General features: G+C 36.1%; 2 protein-coding genes across 2 annotated transcripts; one reads left to right on the top strand and one right to left on the bottom strand.

Moving 5' to 3' along the window:
* Nucleotides 1–9,854: 9,854 nt before the first annotated feature.
* Nucleotides 9,855–10,094, top strand: M406DRAFT_249494 (uncharacterized protein; the record flags this gene model as incomplete). The annotated part of the gene is made up of 1 exon (XM_040916613.1): nucleotides 9,855–10,094. A coding segment is annotated over one exon (240 nt), but the record flags the coding sequence as incomplete, so codon positions are not given.
* Nucleotides 10,095–13,072: 2,978 nt separating this feature from the next.
* M406DRAFT_321206 (uncharacterized protein) lies at nucleotides 13,073–14,032 on the bottom strand. Its single transcript, XM_040919480.1, has 4 exons — nucleotides 13,694–14,032; nucleotides 13,524–13,643; nucleotides 13,417–13,469; nucleotides 13,073–13,358 (listed from the first exon to the last, which is right to left on the bottom strand). Exons 1-2 carry the CDS (start codon nucleotides 13,907–13,909, stop codon nucleotides 13,524–13,526), a joined length of 336 nt encoding a protein of 111 aa, XP_040780172.1. The 5' UTR covers nucleotides 13,910–14,032; the 3' UTR covers nucleotides 13,073–13,358; nucleotides 13,417–13,469.
* Between the last annotated feature and the right edge of the window lie 1,748 nt (nucleotides 14,033–15,780).

The following is a 15,780-nucleotide window of genomic DNA, read 5'->3' as shown; positions in this document are numbered from 1 at the left end:
AGCAAGCAGTATGCAAGCAGCATGCAAGAAGCATTCAGAAGAGATTCAGAGCATTTGAGTTGCTAAGCTAGAGCAAACAGCAAGCAAGCAGTATACAAGTAGCATATAAGAAGTATTCAGAAGAGATTCAGAGTATTCGAGTTGCTAAGCTAGAGCAAATAGCAAGCAAGCAATATGCAAGCAGCATGCAAGAAATATTCAGAAGAGATTCAGAGCATTCAAGTTGCTAAGCTAGAACAAAATATATTCTTTGCTATTCAAGCGAAAGAGCAGAATAAGCAAGCAATAAATCTGAGTATTTTCTGTTTTCGAGAGTATATTCTTTGCTATTCAAGCAAGAAAGCAGAGTAAGCAAGCAGTAAATCTGAATATCTTCTGTTTTCGAGAGTATATTCTTCGCTATTCAAGCAAGAGAGCAGAGTAAGCAAGCAGTAGATCTGAGTATCTTCTGTTTTCGAGAATATGTTCTTTATTATTCGAGTAAGAAAGCAGAGTAAGCAAGTAGTAGATCTAAGTATCTTCTGTTTTCAAGAGTATACTCTTTGCTATTTGAGCGAGAATATAGAGCTGAAGCAGAGTATCTGCTTAGCAACTAAAATTGCTTGAGTATTAGATTGCAAACTAATTATCTTTCTATACTTAGTAGTGAAGTAAAATGTAATAATAGCTTTAGAGTTGCTAGAAAGCAACTCTTAAGATGGAAAGCTGTAATTATCTATTATAGCTGCAGGAATGCTGTTTTGAATGCTGAGCTTCTTAGCTGCAAACTAAGTTTCTAGTGGAAAGCTTGCAATCTATATCAAATAGCTTTAAGTTCTGAAGAATGCTTGGATAAAGCGCTAAGGGAGCAGCAACTGAGCAGCGTATATAGCGCGGGTATTGCACTTGGAAAACTTACATCTGAAATGTGATTAAAAAGAGATTTTTTTTTCACAGGCTTCGGGGATGAAGCCAGAAGAGAAGGAGGGAGATGGTTGAGAAGCCTTGAGAAGCCTTGAGAAGCCTGAGGCACTGAGAGATCTTGAGAGGCCTTGAGAGGCCTGAGGCATTGAGAGATCTTGAGAGACCTTGAGTGGCTTAGAAGCCTGAGGCACTGAGAGACCTTGAGAGGCCTTGAGAGGCCTGAGGCACTGAGAGACCTTGAGAGGCCTTGAGAGGCCTGAAGCACTGAGAGATCTTGAGAGGCTTTGAGAAACCTGAAGCACTGAGAGATCTTGAGAGGCCTGAGGCACTGAGAGACCTTGAGAGACCTTGAGTGGCTTAGAAGCCTGAGGCACTGAGAGATCTTGAAAGGCCTTGAGAAGCCTGAAGCACTGAGAGATCTTGAGAGGCTTTGAGAAACCTGAGGCACTGAGAGATCTTGAGAAGCTTTGAGAAGCCTGAAGCACTGAGAGATCTTAAGAGCCTGAAGCATTGAGAAAGCGTAGGAGCAGCTAGGAAGCAGCGAAAGCCTGGAAGCAACGGAAGCCTGGGAGCAACGGAAGCCTGGGAGCAACGGAAGCCTGAAAGCAACGAAAGCTCGGAAGCCTCAAAGGCTTTGAGAACAAGGCCTGATAAGGGGGGACAATCTGTTAGGGCTGATTGTGCCAGCAAGGCTCAGGGCTAGCTAAGCCAGCTGAATTACGGATGACTAAGCAATATGCGGCTATAAAGCGGCTTTCTAGCCACGTTAGCACTGCTGAGCAGAACTTAGCTCCTTAGGCCTCAATGTTATTCTGGTTGTATGCTCCTGAAAGAGAGAAAGACCTCGCCACATTGCCTTTGCAACCTTTCCACCTGACACGAAGCTAGGATATTCGTTAGACTAAAAAGCATAACCAAATATTTGTAGTATTCATAGCATATTCTGAAAGCAGTTTTCCATTCTTCTCCTTTCTTTATTCTAATCAGATTATAAGCTCCTTTCAGATTCAGAACTATGAACTACTATACTCCTTGCAACTTATCTCGTAGTTCCTTGATAAGTGGCAACAGATATTAGTTCTTAATTGTAATATTGTTGAGTTGCTTGTAATCAATACATAGCTTAAGCTTGCTGTTTTTCTTAGATATAAATAGGATAGGGTATTCTGCTAGTAATTACAATGATTATATATATTCTTTTTTAAGATTCTCGTCAAGATACTCTCTAAATGCTTCTAATCATATCTTGTTTAGTTCATAAATAGGAAAGAATTTGAGCTATTTCTCTTCTTATAGCAAGATCTTATGATTATATAAGCTATATTTCAGCAATCCTATATCTAATTCTTCCTAAAACAGTTTCTTAAACTTGTAATATTCTCGTAATATATTTGCAAGTATTAGTTCTAATTCTTATACTGTTTCTGCTATCTGAAGAAATAGTAGATACTATTAAGCATACTTCTTTTTATTCGTTGTTTTTGGTAACGTTTTTGAGAGCTTTAAGCGTTCACTCCAAGCTGAACTGAGCGCTCGAGAGCTTGGTTTCGAGGTTTTTCCTGTATAGTTCTACAATTCATATTCTGAAGCTTTTCCTTATTGCTCCGGAACGAACTGACTTGCTGAGAGTCTCACTTTCATTATTTTGCTAACCTGTTAGCACTCTAGCACTATTTGAATTCGCTTATTACTAAATTCTTCTTCTTAAACTGCTAGCTCTGCTAACTTGGAAGTATATATAAAGTTGTATGAAGCTTCTTTTTCTGAATATTCTTCAATCACTAGCTTCAATTCTGCGCTATTGATTATAACTATCTCTCTAAGTATAGCTTATTCTTATAAAATCTAGCTAGTAGTTCAATCGATTCAGGAATTGTATTTCTTAAGCTATAGAAGCCTTATAATTAGCTTATATTATACTGTATTTATAATATTAAAAGAAATCTTGATTGCATATTTCTGAATTAAGATAGATAAATAATTAGTTTTCTTATTAATTACTCCTTGATTATATACAACAGATTATTCTTCTACAGTACTAAGAATGTATAAACATCTCTTCCATTTCCATTGTAATTATACCTGATTAATAATATATAAGAATATGAAATTTCCTTGAGCACTACTATTCAATAGTATGCTATACTTATATTCTTGAATATATATATCGAACTTAATATAAGCATAGTTTGTTTTAAAAGCTCTATATAGAAACTGTTTCAGTTTAATCATCTGCAGTTTCTTTACAAGCAATCCTATTCTTTTGAATTTATTAAAAACTGTTTGTTCTTCTGAATCTACTTTATTGCTTCTCGAGCAAGCTTCTTAGCTTGCTTTTGCTTATATTATTATTATTTCTAGTTTTTCTTCTGTTAATGCTAGTTGCAAATCTTATTATTAATATAAATTATACAGAATATTATTTTGCACTGCTATTATTTTATTTTCTTATTTATGCATTGCATAGAGCAGTTATCTAATAGTTTGATGTATGTATTATAGTATTGTTTGTTGAAAACTTTTCTGAAGCAGAGTTTCTATTCTTTAATAGCTTAAAGGATTTATTCTAATTCTCTGATAAGAAATTATTCGTATTATATCTTCTCCGAGAAATGTATTCTGCAGCTATAATAAGTGCAGAAGATTTATGCTAATTTGTAATATAAGTTGTAAAGTAAGCTGATCTAAGAATTCTTATCTTCTTATGCTTTGATATTTTGCAAGGAAATGCAGATAAAGAGCTCTTCTAGCTTTATTCCATAAATGAGATATTCAATTCATGTTATTTTCTTATTTCATCCAATGCTGAAGGGAAATCTTTCTGTAAGCTTCTTGAGTTTATTGTTTACGAGAGACTCTGATGAATTATTAGATTATTCGTTCTAGCTTAATCTTTCTATTGCTTAAAAAGCATTCTCTATATTGCTTAGATGTTTGTATTAGTAGCTAAGAGAATATCATTCCTTATTTATATCCCTGATCATAATGCTTGGTATAAGCAATGAAGAATATTAAAGAGTATTGTTGCTAAGCTCTTCTTTCAATACCTGAATGCTCTATTTCACAATATCAGAGCAGCCTGAGTTGCTACTCATAGAAATGCTGAGCATGCATTCTCGTTCTGCTATTACTATTTATTTATAGCGCCTAGATTTCTAAGGGAATTATTCTGAATCTTCCTTATTTGAGAGATAAGTTAAGCAGTTATTATTATAGCAGAATATTCAGCTAAGACTTCTATAATTAGCAAAGTTCAATACTTGCTTCAAGAGAGTATTTTTGCTTAGTTGATTGGGTTTCTATTATTAAGCAATATTTATCTGATATTCTTTCTGAACTGGTTGCTATTTGTTCTTTCAGAGTTAATAGTAGTTGTATGCAATGTATTCTTGTTTATTGCAGTTGTAGCAAATAATACTATTCTTCTTACTATACTGCTTATTAGCTGCATTGAGTTTCATAAGACTAGCATATGTAGTACTGCTTTAAGCTATACTGCTATATTATCCGCTATTCTTATTTTGGAGTTTCTTGCTCATATTAGTTAGAAATCTCCAAGTTTAGCTTCCTTTCTTCTTAAACTTCTTCATTCATTATTCATACAAATAGTTATTAATGCAAATAGCTTGATTAGAAAATATTGCAAAGTTCTTTAGCTAATCCTATTTAGAGATTTTATTTTTAATATTGTTCTTAAATTTCTTGTAATAATATTCCATAAGATTCTTATCTTCTTACGGAAGTCTTGCTAAGAGCTGCTTAAATCTAATTATATAAGCAGAAGCTGACTTAGTTTATCTGAGATTTATAAGCTGCTAAGCTGTAATATATTCTTTATTAGAGTTATCAAAGGTTTCTTTGAGAGCTTTCTCAAAGCTTTTAAAGAAATTGAATATATTCTTAATACTCTGGATACATGCATTGGGATTATTCTGATGCTCCAAGTAGTTGCATAGAGAAAGCTTATACTAGATGAAAGTATTTTTTTCAAAATAAGTTTCTGTAAGAATAATTTTCTCAGATTTCTTAGTAAACTGAGTCTTGTAATACAGGAAATACGCTCTGTAATGAATGAGAAATCTATACAGCATTTTTTGATTGCTATTATATATAGCAAGCTTATCCATCTTATATGCCTTTCCAGCATCATTAGTAGCTGTAAAGATAAACTGCGCTTATTAAGCCTGCTGAGCTAGCTAAGCTTATTAATTAGCAATAATAGCGCTTTAAGCCTGCTATTATTCGTATAGATTCTAGATATGCTGAATAAGCTAGTATACCTAATTAATCAGTTCTTCCTAAGTAGAAGCATACAAGGATAAAGAGATTCCTGAAGAAGCTATCATATTCCGTATTGCTTAAGAAGTAACACTAAACCAATCTTGAACAAGAATTATCAAAATATAATGAGCATTGCAGCAATCCGAAGATTTCTAAGTATATAAAGAGATTTATACTAATAAGAGCGATATCAAAGTATTAAGTTCTTGAATACGGAACTGTATAAGTTCTAATAAGCAATGCAAGTATTTACTGCCTTTGGAGCTACTCAGTATATGAAACTGAATACTTAGATTGATAACTGAAGAGCTATATACTAAATCTATCTAATGGTAATGAACGTATCCTTATATATCCAGCTCTTCAGTTCTAACTATTCTGATTATATTTCGATTCCTCATAGTTATTTCCTAAATATATTAACTATATCCATAGTTGACATAGTTGCGCTAGTAACCCTAACCCGGGTTATGTAATCCTGATTGGTACTCGATGTTGGGTTGTGATACCTGGTCCCTTGGTTGGTGGGGCCTATCCTGTGACCTGCATGTTGGATGGGTTATAACACTGATGCTAGAGGTGCATGCGTTGCTGCATTCAGAAGCCTGAGATTCGGTGCTGGAATCAGTCAGATGCACCAGTTTCCTTGCCTTACAAATCCTCATATTAATTCATTATAGGCTTCAATGCTTGTTGTTTTCAGTATACTTGCAGCAACTACTCCTGCTAGCTCATAAGTAGTATTACCCCTGCTCTCTCTTATCTTTCACGCTGCTTATAAGCTACTATAGCTTTCTTATAAGGCGGGTTTAGCTCTGGATAATACCTGCTTCTTTGATCGGGAGCTGACTGACGAGAACTTGCAGAATGTTCTTCAGCTAGTGCACTCTGTAAGCGCTACTTCTACGCTGATAATCAGCGCATCTCCTACTCCTATTATAAGCAGAGAGTTAATATTGCTGCTTCAGCGCAGTATCAGCGCTCTGAAGATGCTAGCTAAAGCAGCTCGCAAGCCTTCTAAAGCAGCTTCCGAAGAGAAAGAATAACCTCTTTAAAAACCCTGAATAGATAAGCGCACTTTTATAGCATGAGAAATAACTAGCACTGATTGCTATAACGCAGAGGCATTGCTAACTCCCTGAATAGATAAGCTATATAAGAGTTTTTAGTTTTTCAATCAAAAACTAAGCAGCTTCTATACTATATTATTACTACTTTAATTATATCTTATATTCTTTAATCAATAATTCATTATTAATAAATGCTTATAGTTCCTATAAATTCTTATTACTACTATATCCCTTCCAATGTATAAGGAATTAGCAGTTTCTAGATAGCTCTTGATATGCTAGAATAGCCTCTACCTTCCAATGCGCTTCTTTCTCGAGATTGATATTAGAATGCATCTTGAGCTCTTCTCTATCTCGTTTATTAAAGTTCTTCAGAGCTACAATTGGAAAAACATTGTAAACCTTGTATTTCGCTAGCAATTCAAGCTTATATACTAGTTTATGCACTCCTACAATCTCCAGTATTCGAAAAAAGCTAAGATATTTATTTGCTAGTTTATTATTAATGCTTTTTTAATATAAATATCTAACTGAAATAAGAATGAGATTGCTAAAAGAGAATCTTTTATTAGTATAGCATTTGTTATATTACTTAGTATATACTTGTTTTGCATGATTGAAGCTTTCCTAAGCTTTCTTATAAGCTTTAGCGAGATCTTCAAGCTGCTCTGAGATCTTGGGAATGTAGCTTGAGCACTGCATATTAATATCTGTTGGTTTTGTTAGTTAGAATCCATAGAGCAATATAGCAGATAATAATCCTGTTCCGCTATAGTCTGCGCTATTATACGCTGCTTATATAAGGGATAAGTGCTATATTCAATCTGCTTGAGAAAAGCTATAATAAGTATGAAGATATTATTCGAAGTTCTAATTCTGCTGCTTAGTCTATTCATCTGTTTAGAAGTGAAATGCAGTACTCAGATGCTGCTTGATTCCTAGATGAAAGCAGAAATTAGTTTAGAAGTAGCTTGTAAAGAAGCTTCCTCTATCTGATATAATACTCTTAGAAATGCTGTAAAACTGATATATATACTATAGTATAATATCTGCTAAGCTGCTGCTTATAAGCTGTATTATTATTGGAATATATAGAGCATACTTTAAGTATTTATTAATAATTATTAGAATAGCATTATAAGCTTTATTATAGAAACTGATGAATTCAAGCAAACTGATAATAAAGTTTATTAATATCTTAGCTTATAAGCGAGTTGCTAGTAGTAAGAGATTAAGCAAGCTATATAAGCATTATTTCCTTGTTTTTATTTGCTAGTATACTGTATGTCAGAGCTTGTATGCGCACAAAGGAAATAGGTGGCCCTTGCGACCCCTGGTGGCGGTTCAGAGCTGCTGCGAGGGCTTTGCTCCGAAGCAGCGCTCTCGTACGATGCTGCGTGGCTATCAGGCTATTATCATCCCATCTAGTCCAGGCTAATTGTGTATATAAGGGAAAGAGGAACAACAGGTTCAGCAGCGAAAAAGAAGAGGAAGGAAATAGATTCAGTAGTTCCTTTGAATGGAAGCGTTAATAGAGCAGCTTGGAAGTAGCTTATACTTCTTCACCTTACTTGTATGCTCTTTTTATTCTAACAAGTCTGAACCTTCTACTCTTTCCTGGGAAGTGAGCTGTTGGGAGTGAGAATGGCTCCAGTTATACGAAGCAGCAGCGCTGCTCCAGAGCGACAATCACAATGAGCCAGCAACTCCGATCCCTTACAGATCCTAAGCTAACTTTCCTTTCAGATCCTTCCTCCAAGCTCAAATCCAGGCCTAGCTTACGAGAATCTCTCGCTTGAGATACTAACAGATATAGCTGGATTGCAATGCTAGGAATACAAGCTCGATTGTTAGTTGGAAGAAGAGGAAATACAGCAGCAGCTGAGAAGCAAGCGCACTTGCTTAATACTACTTCAGAGCAGCAATATCAGCTCAGAGCCTCAGCTAGCTAGCCTCAGCTCTCTCAGCATCCCTCCTATGCTAATCCCTTCAGAAGCACTCTCAACAGCGCCTGCATAGCTATATTGCAGCTTGCTAGCTCTTATATATAAGAGGGGATTGTATATAGAGTTGAAAACATTCCTATATGATCTGTAGTATTATTTCAATATCTGCTGCTTAATTAATGAAGCGGATAAGATGGAATATGCAGTATACTGCTTAAAAGATAATTCCAAGCGAAACTGGATCAATTATATTGCTCATTAGAAGGAGGAATAGCGTAAGCTTATCCCTATTATCTTTAGAGAACTCGAATTCTTCCTGGAGAACTAGTTAGCTAATCCTACTACCTGCACTATTACTGCTGCAGCAATACTTGCAAGTATTGTTCAAAGCAAAAGCAAATCAGTAATAAGCTTTGTATGCTGATATTAGAAAGCAGAGCTTGAGTCTTCCTATTCTGATACTAAGCAATATTGTATAACAGCTATTCTTATATACCTTAGACTAGAGATCTGTATTGCTATCAGTATGCAGATAATGCTTCTGAATAGCTGGAATGCTCTGATTAGCTTAGCATAACGTATCGAATCCGCTCAAGAAATAGTTACTAATTCTCAACCTGCTATCAAAACGCTCCTAAGCAGCAGCTCAGAAACTGCTACTTCCTTATATCATGGCTATTACAGCTGTGGCAAGCTAGGCTATATAGCAAGGAATTATATAGCTCTGCATGGTTCTCAGGCACTTCCCCTTACAAGCATTCAAGCTTCATCAATGCGCTCTTAGATAGTTAACAACAACTTTGCCTGCTATTATAACTGTTAGAAAACAAGCTATTTTGCTAATCTATGCTCAGAGCCTTGATAAAACATCTGTTATATCTGCAATAAGCTAAGCTACTATAGTTTCAGTTGCTTAGAAGTAGAATATTGGATTTACAGGAAGAAAAAGCATATAGCAAATAGCTGCAAGCAAGCTAACAAGATAGCAATAGCTATACAACAGAGCTGAGGAGATACTGAGCGAAAGCCTTGCTAGCTTACTATCTATACAAGGCTGTTGCTTGGAAACAAAAGGAAGCATATATATAGGTTGGTTGACTTGAGAGCAGAAGAAAATCTGATCAACTGCTGCTTAGCTAAAGCTCTAGCACAGAACTAACCTTTTGAAGCATGCCTCAAGCTCATCTCAATTAACTAGAGAGCTATTATTATATATAGCAGCTGCTCTATTGATATAAAGATTATAGATAGCTTAGGAATATCTAGGAAGCAGCGCTATTGCTTTGTAATAGCAGATATTAGCCAGCTTAGCCTGATTCTGGGATTCTTATAGCTTGAGATTATTAATTCGGTAATATAATGAGATATGAAGCAATAAAGATTTCTCCTTCAGTGCTTCCAGATTCAGCTCTGCACTATAGCGAAAGAGCTTGAAAGAGCAAGAGTTGCCTTTGCAGCATATTACTATCTAAGCTTATCAGATCTACCTCTCGAAGCTAAGCCAGAAGATGCAGCGCTAGAGCTGCATCTGCTCTCTAAATACTGCAATTTCGTTAATTTATGCATAGAGAAGGCATCAAAGTTGCTTGCATTCTATACTAATATCGATCATTGTATTGAGCTTGAAGAGGGAGCAAGACTGCTTTGAAAGCTCTTATACGCTCTCTCTGCAGCTGAACTAGAAATGCTTAGGAAATACTTAGAGAAGATGCTAATCAGGGAATGGATTCGATTCTTAACCAGCTCTGCTAGCATACTTATACTATTCGTGCTAAAGAAAGAAGGCAAGCTATGCCTCTGCATGAATTACAGAGCGCTGAATCAGATTATATGCAAGAACTGCATTCCGTTGCCTTTGATTGCTGAGATTCTTAATCGATTAAGCTATGCATAAATCTATACCAAGCTCGATCTTAAGAATGTATATTATTAGCTTTGAATCTATAAAGGAAATGAGTAGAAGACTGCTTTCCGTATGAAATACAGCTATTTCGAGTACTGTGTTCTGCTCTTTAGCCTTATCAACGCTTCAGCTACATTCTAAGCATATATTAACAAAGCGCTAGCGAGCTTAGTGAATATGATTTGCATTGTTTATCTGAATAATATTCTGATTTATAGTAATGATGCTAAGCAGCATATAAGCTATATTTGAGAGGTTTTGAAGCAGCTATAGCAATGGGAGCTATATTTCAATCTGAGGAAGTGCGAGTTCAATATACAACAGATGGAATTCCTGAGCTTTGTAATGTTTCCAGAAGGAATCAGTATAAATAAGGAGCATATTGCAGCTATTGCATAGTAGCTGCTTTTGTGCATTATCTGCAATATTCAGATATTTCTTAAGTTTACTGGATTCTATCATTGATTTATATGAAACTATTCCAAGATTGCTATACTATTAACTGATCTTTTGCAAGGCAGTAGTACAGGCGTGATCGCGCTCTCGAATCGCATCCGAATAGCTTTCAAGATTCTAATCATGCTCTTTATAACAGCCTTATTGCTATGCTATTACAATGCTGCATTATTAACAAGGATTGAAACGAATGCTTCTGCTTTTGCTATAGGAGCTGTGCTAGCTCAGCTATTTCAAGGCTGCTAGCATCCAATTGCCTTTCATTCAAAGAAGCTCTTTCCAACAGAAATACAGTATAGCATGGGGAATATCAAGCTATTAGCTATTGTAAATACTATATCAAATTAGCAGCATTATTTGTTATATCTGCCTGAGCTTATACTCATTCTTACAAATCATCTCAATTTGCAATACTGGAAGACTAAACAGAAGCTATCTGCCCACTAGTTGCACTAGCTGAATGATCTCAGCATATATAATCTCATCATCCAGTACTGTCCTAGCAAATCCAATCCAGCTAATAGATTATCCAGGCAGCTAGATTACTAGAGAGAAGAAAGAGCTGAGCAGGAGCTGCAAAGCTCTAGCGATTTCATTACAATAAAGAATCTAGAGAATCAGAGAGAATCTTATATTGATTGTATTCGAAGAATAAGAGTAAAGCAAGCAGCAGATCTGAATATCTCCTATTTTCAAGTATACACTCTTCGCTATTCAAGCGAGAGTGCAAAGTTTGAGCAGATAGCAGATCTGAATATCTCCTGTTTTCAAAAGTATATTCTTTGCTATTCGAGCGAGAATGCAGAATTGAAGCAGAATATCCGCTTAGCAACTAATATTGCTTGGATATCAGATTGCAAACCAACTATCCTTCTGCATCTAGCAATAGAGCGAAGTATAGCAATAGCGCTAGAGCAGCTTGCAAAGCTAATAAGAACGTATCTGCTACAATTGCAACAAGAAAATATTTTTGTTTAGATGGAAGCTTAGCGCAAGAGGCAAATATGCAGCTCTACAGCTGGTATAGAGCTATAGCAAGTTATTGAGAGCTTGCTATGCTTCAGAGAATATATATTTATGCTAAACTATTTATTAACTTGCAAGAAGCTTTTGAAAGCATATTATAATAATCCAATAGCCAGCTATCTTAGCATAGCTAAGTTTATTAAGATGATTTCTTATTACTACTATTGGAATGTATTAGCTAAGAATATAAAGAAGCATATTAATACATATGCAGTATGCTAGTGAATAAAAACAAGAAAATAACGCTTATACAGCCTGCTCAGTTCCTTACTACTAGTAACTCGCTTATAAGCTGAGATATTAATAAACTTTATTATTAGTCTGCTTGAATTCATTGATTTCTATAATAAGGCTTATAATACTATTCTAATAATCATTAATAGATATTCGAAGTATACTCTATATATTCCAATAACAATATAGCTTATAAGCAGCAGCTTAGCAAATATTATGCTATAGCATATATATCAGTTCTACAGCATTCCTGAGAGCATTATATTAGATAGAGAGAGCTTCTTTACAAGCTACTTCTGAACTAACTTCTGCTTCTACTTAGAGATCAAGCAGTGCCTAAGTACTGCATTTCATCTTCAAACAGATAAACAGATTGAGCAGCAGAACTAGAATCTCGAACAATATCTTCGCATTTATTGCAGCCTTTCTCAAGCGAATTGAGCGCAGCGCTTACTTCTTGTACAGGCAGCATATAACAGCGCAGACTATAGCGGAATAGAATTATTATCTGCTATATTGCTCTACGGATTCCAATTAACAAAACTAACAGATATTAATATGCAGTGCTTAAGCTATATCTTCAAGATCTCAGAGCAGCTCAAAGATCTTGCTAAGGCTTGTAAGGAAGCTTAGAAAAGCTTTAATCATGCAAAATAAGCATATATCAGATAGTATAATAAACGCTATACTGATAAAAGATTCTCTCTTAGCAATCTCATTCTTATCTCAGCTAAGCATTTATACTAAAAAAGCATTAATAATAAACTAGCAAACAAATACCTTAGCTCTTTTCGAGTGCTGGAGATTATAAGAGTATATGAACTAGCATACAAGCTCGAATTGCTAGCGAAATATAAGATTTATAATATCTTTTCAATTATAGCTCTAAAGAACTTCAATAAACAAGATGGAGAAGAGCTCAAGGCGCACTCTAATATTAATCTCGAGAAAGAGATGCATTAAGAGATAAAGGCTATTCTGGCATACTAAGAGCTACTTAGGAACTGCTAATTTCTTATACATTGGAAGAGATATAGCAGCGATAAGGATTTATAGGAATTATAAGCATTTATTGATAATGAATTATTGATCAAAGAATATGAAGCACAGTTGAAGCAGTAATAATGCAGTATGGAAGCTGCTCAGTCTTTGATTAGAAAACTAAAAACCCTTATATAGCTTACTCATCCAGGAAGTTAGCAATGCTTCTGCATTGTAGCAATCAGTGCTAGTTATTTCCTATGCTGTAAAAGCGTGCTTATTCATCCAGGATTTTTAAAGAGATTACTCTTTCTCTTTAGGAGCTGCCTCAGAGAGCTTGCAAGCTGCTTCAGCTAGTACCTCCAGAGCGCTAATACTGTGCTGAAGCAGTAATATCAACTTCCCGCTCAAAACGAGGGCAGGAAATGCATTGACTACCGGCGCAGAAGCAGCGCTTACAGAGCACACTAGCTGAAGAATACTTTGCAAGTTCTCATTAGTCAGCTCTCAACCAAAAATGCATGCACCATCCAGGGCTAAGCTTGCTTCGTATGGAAGCTATAGCAGCTTGTAAGCAGTGCAAAAGATAAGAGGGAGCAGGGGTAATACTACTTACGGAGTAGCAAGAATGATTATTGCTAGCACATCGAAAACAATAAGCACTAGAATCTATAATGAGTCAGCATAAGGAATAGTAGAATAGCAATGAGGGAGCTTGCTTACTCATCTGATCCTGGCACCGGATATCTGGCTCCTGGATGCAGCAGCGCATGTACTCCTGGCACCAGCTTGCTGGGGGGCGTACTGCACCCAGCTCTGCAGGAATCTTCTTTCTCTTGATAGCTTAACAATGTTAGTATAACGCTGTATATACGGTATATCTGGGTACTTACAGAGGCTGTAGGAGTAATAGGAGGAGAGACTCTCGGGAAAGGAGTTGCGAGGGATTCGGGCGGAAGCGAGAGAGAGGGCGAGGGAGAGGCTCTCTTGCGCTTCTTGCTGGCAGAGGCCTTGCAGCTACCACACCAACCGCTGCAGCGGCCACGAGAAGAAGGGGATGAGAGAGCAGCAGGAGCGCTAGAGAGCAGAGAGTGGCAGGGAGGGGGCATTGTATCAACAGCGCTGGAGGAGATATTGCTAGCCTTCGAAGCTTCAGGGGCAGTCTAACCCTCAGAAACTTCAGAGGCTAGCGCAGCCTTCCCAGATGCATTAATAGCAGTAAAAGAAGATATCTGCAATGAATCAGCTTTCATGCAATACTTCAGAGGATAGGGATATATATACCGTGCTATTGCTGCTGTTATTATTGTTATTGCTGCTGCTGCTGCTGTAATAGCTGAGAGAAGGGAAAATAGAAAGAGAGAGGGATTTAAGCGCAAGAGCGAAATAAGGAATAACAGTGCTTCACTAGCGCATGCACTCCAGGCAACCCTGTTGTCTAGCTTTAGAAGCTATTCCGAGATTGCAGTAGTATGAATGATTACGCTAAGCTGCGCAGTCTTTGTAATCATGCTGCATCTGCACTGCGCTAGCGCTGGAGCAATCTTTATAATATCATATAACTTACTAGCAAAGAGAAACTTAGCTTTTTAGAGCAAGGCATTTCAATAATAAGGATTAACTAATAAGAGAACTATTAACAAGTATAAAGAAATCTATAGATCCATGCAAGAGCAGCTCGAGCGCATAGTTCCTAGGAATAGAAACCTGGAAGAGAGAGGATTCTGTTAGAGCTTGTATGCGTACAAAGGAAATAAATAGCCCTTGCAACCCCTGGTAGCAGTCCAGAGCTGCTGCAAGAGCTTCGCTCCGAAGCAGCGCTCTCATACAATACTGCATAGCTATCAGGCTATTATTATTCTATCTAGTTCAGGCTAATTGTATACATAAGGGAAAGAGGAATAACAGGTTTAGCAGCGAAAAAGAGGAGAAGAGAGATAGGTTCAGTAGTTCCTTTGAATGGAAGCATTAACAGAGCGGCTTGGGAGCAGCTCACACCCCTTCACCTCACTTGTGTGCTCTTTTTACCCTGACACTGTATATATATTAATATGCTTCTTTATATTCTTAGCTAATACATTCTAATAATAGTAACAAGAAATCATCTTAATAGATTTAGCTATACTAAGATAGCTAGCTATTGAATTATTATAATATGCTTTCAAAAGCTTCTTACAAGTTAATAAATAGTTTAGTATAAATACATATTCTCTAAAGCATAGCAAGCTCTTAATAACTTGCTATAGCTTTATATCAGCTATAGAGCTGTATATTTGCTTCTTATACTAAGCTTTCATTTGAACAAAAACATCTTCTTATTACAATTATAGCAAATACACTCTTATTAGCTCTGCAAGCTGCTCCAACGCTATTGCTATGCTTCGCTTTATTACTAGATGCAGAAGAATAGTTAGTTTGCAATTCAATATTTAAGCAATATTAGTTGCTAAGCAGATACTCCGCTTTAATTCTATACTTTCGCTTGAATAGCAAAAAATGCATTCTCGAAAACAGGAGATATTCAGATCTGCTATCTGCTCAAACTCCGCATTCTCGCTTGAATAGCAAAGAATACATACTCGAAAACAGAAGATATTTAAGTTTGCTGCTTGCTTCACTCTTACTCTTCAAATACAATCAATATAAGATCCTCTCTGATCTCTCAGATTTTCTATTATAATGAAATTGCTAGAGCTTTGCAGCTCCTGCTTAGCTCTCTCTTTCTTCTAATAATCTAGCTGCCTGGATAATTCATTAGCTGAATTGGACTTACTAAGGCAGTATTGAATAATGAGATTATATATACTGAGATTATTTAGCTAGCATAACTAGCAAGCAGATAGCTTTTATTTAGTTTCCTAGTACTGTAAGTTGAGATAGTTTATAAGAATAAGTATAAGCTTAAGCAGATATAATAAATAATGCTGCTAGTTTGATACAGCATCTATAATAGCTAACAGCTTAATATTCCCTATACTAT

The sequence above is a fragment of the Cryphonectria parasitica genome, assembly GCF_011745365.1.
Source record: "Cryphonectria parasitica EP155 unplaced genomic scaffold M406scaffold_2, whole genome shotgun sequence".
NCBI classification, from domain to species: domain Eukaryota; kingdom Fungi; phylum Ascomycota; class Sordariomycetes; order Diaporthales; family Cryphonectriaceae; genus Cryphonectria; species Cryphonectria parasitica.
Note: the sequence above shows the minus strand (reverse complement) of the source record. Positions and strands in the feature narration are given on the sequence as shown.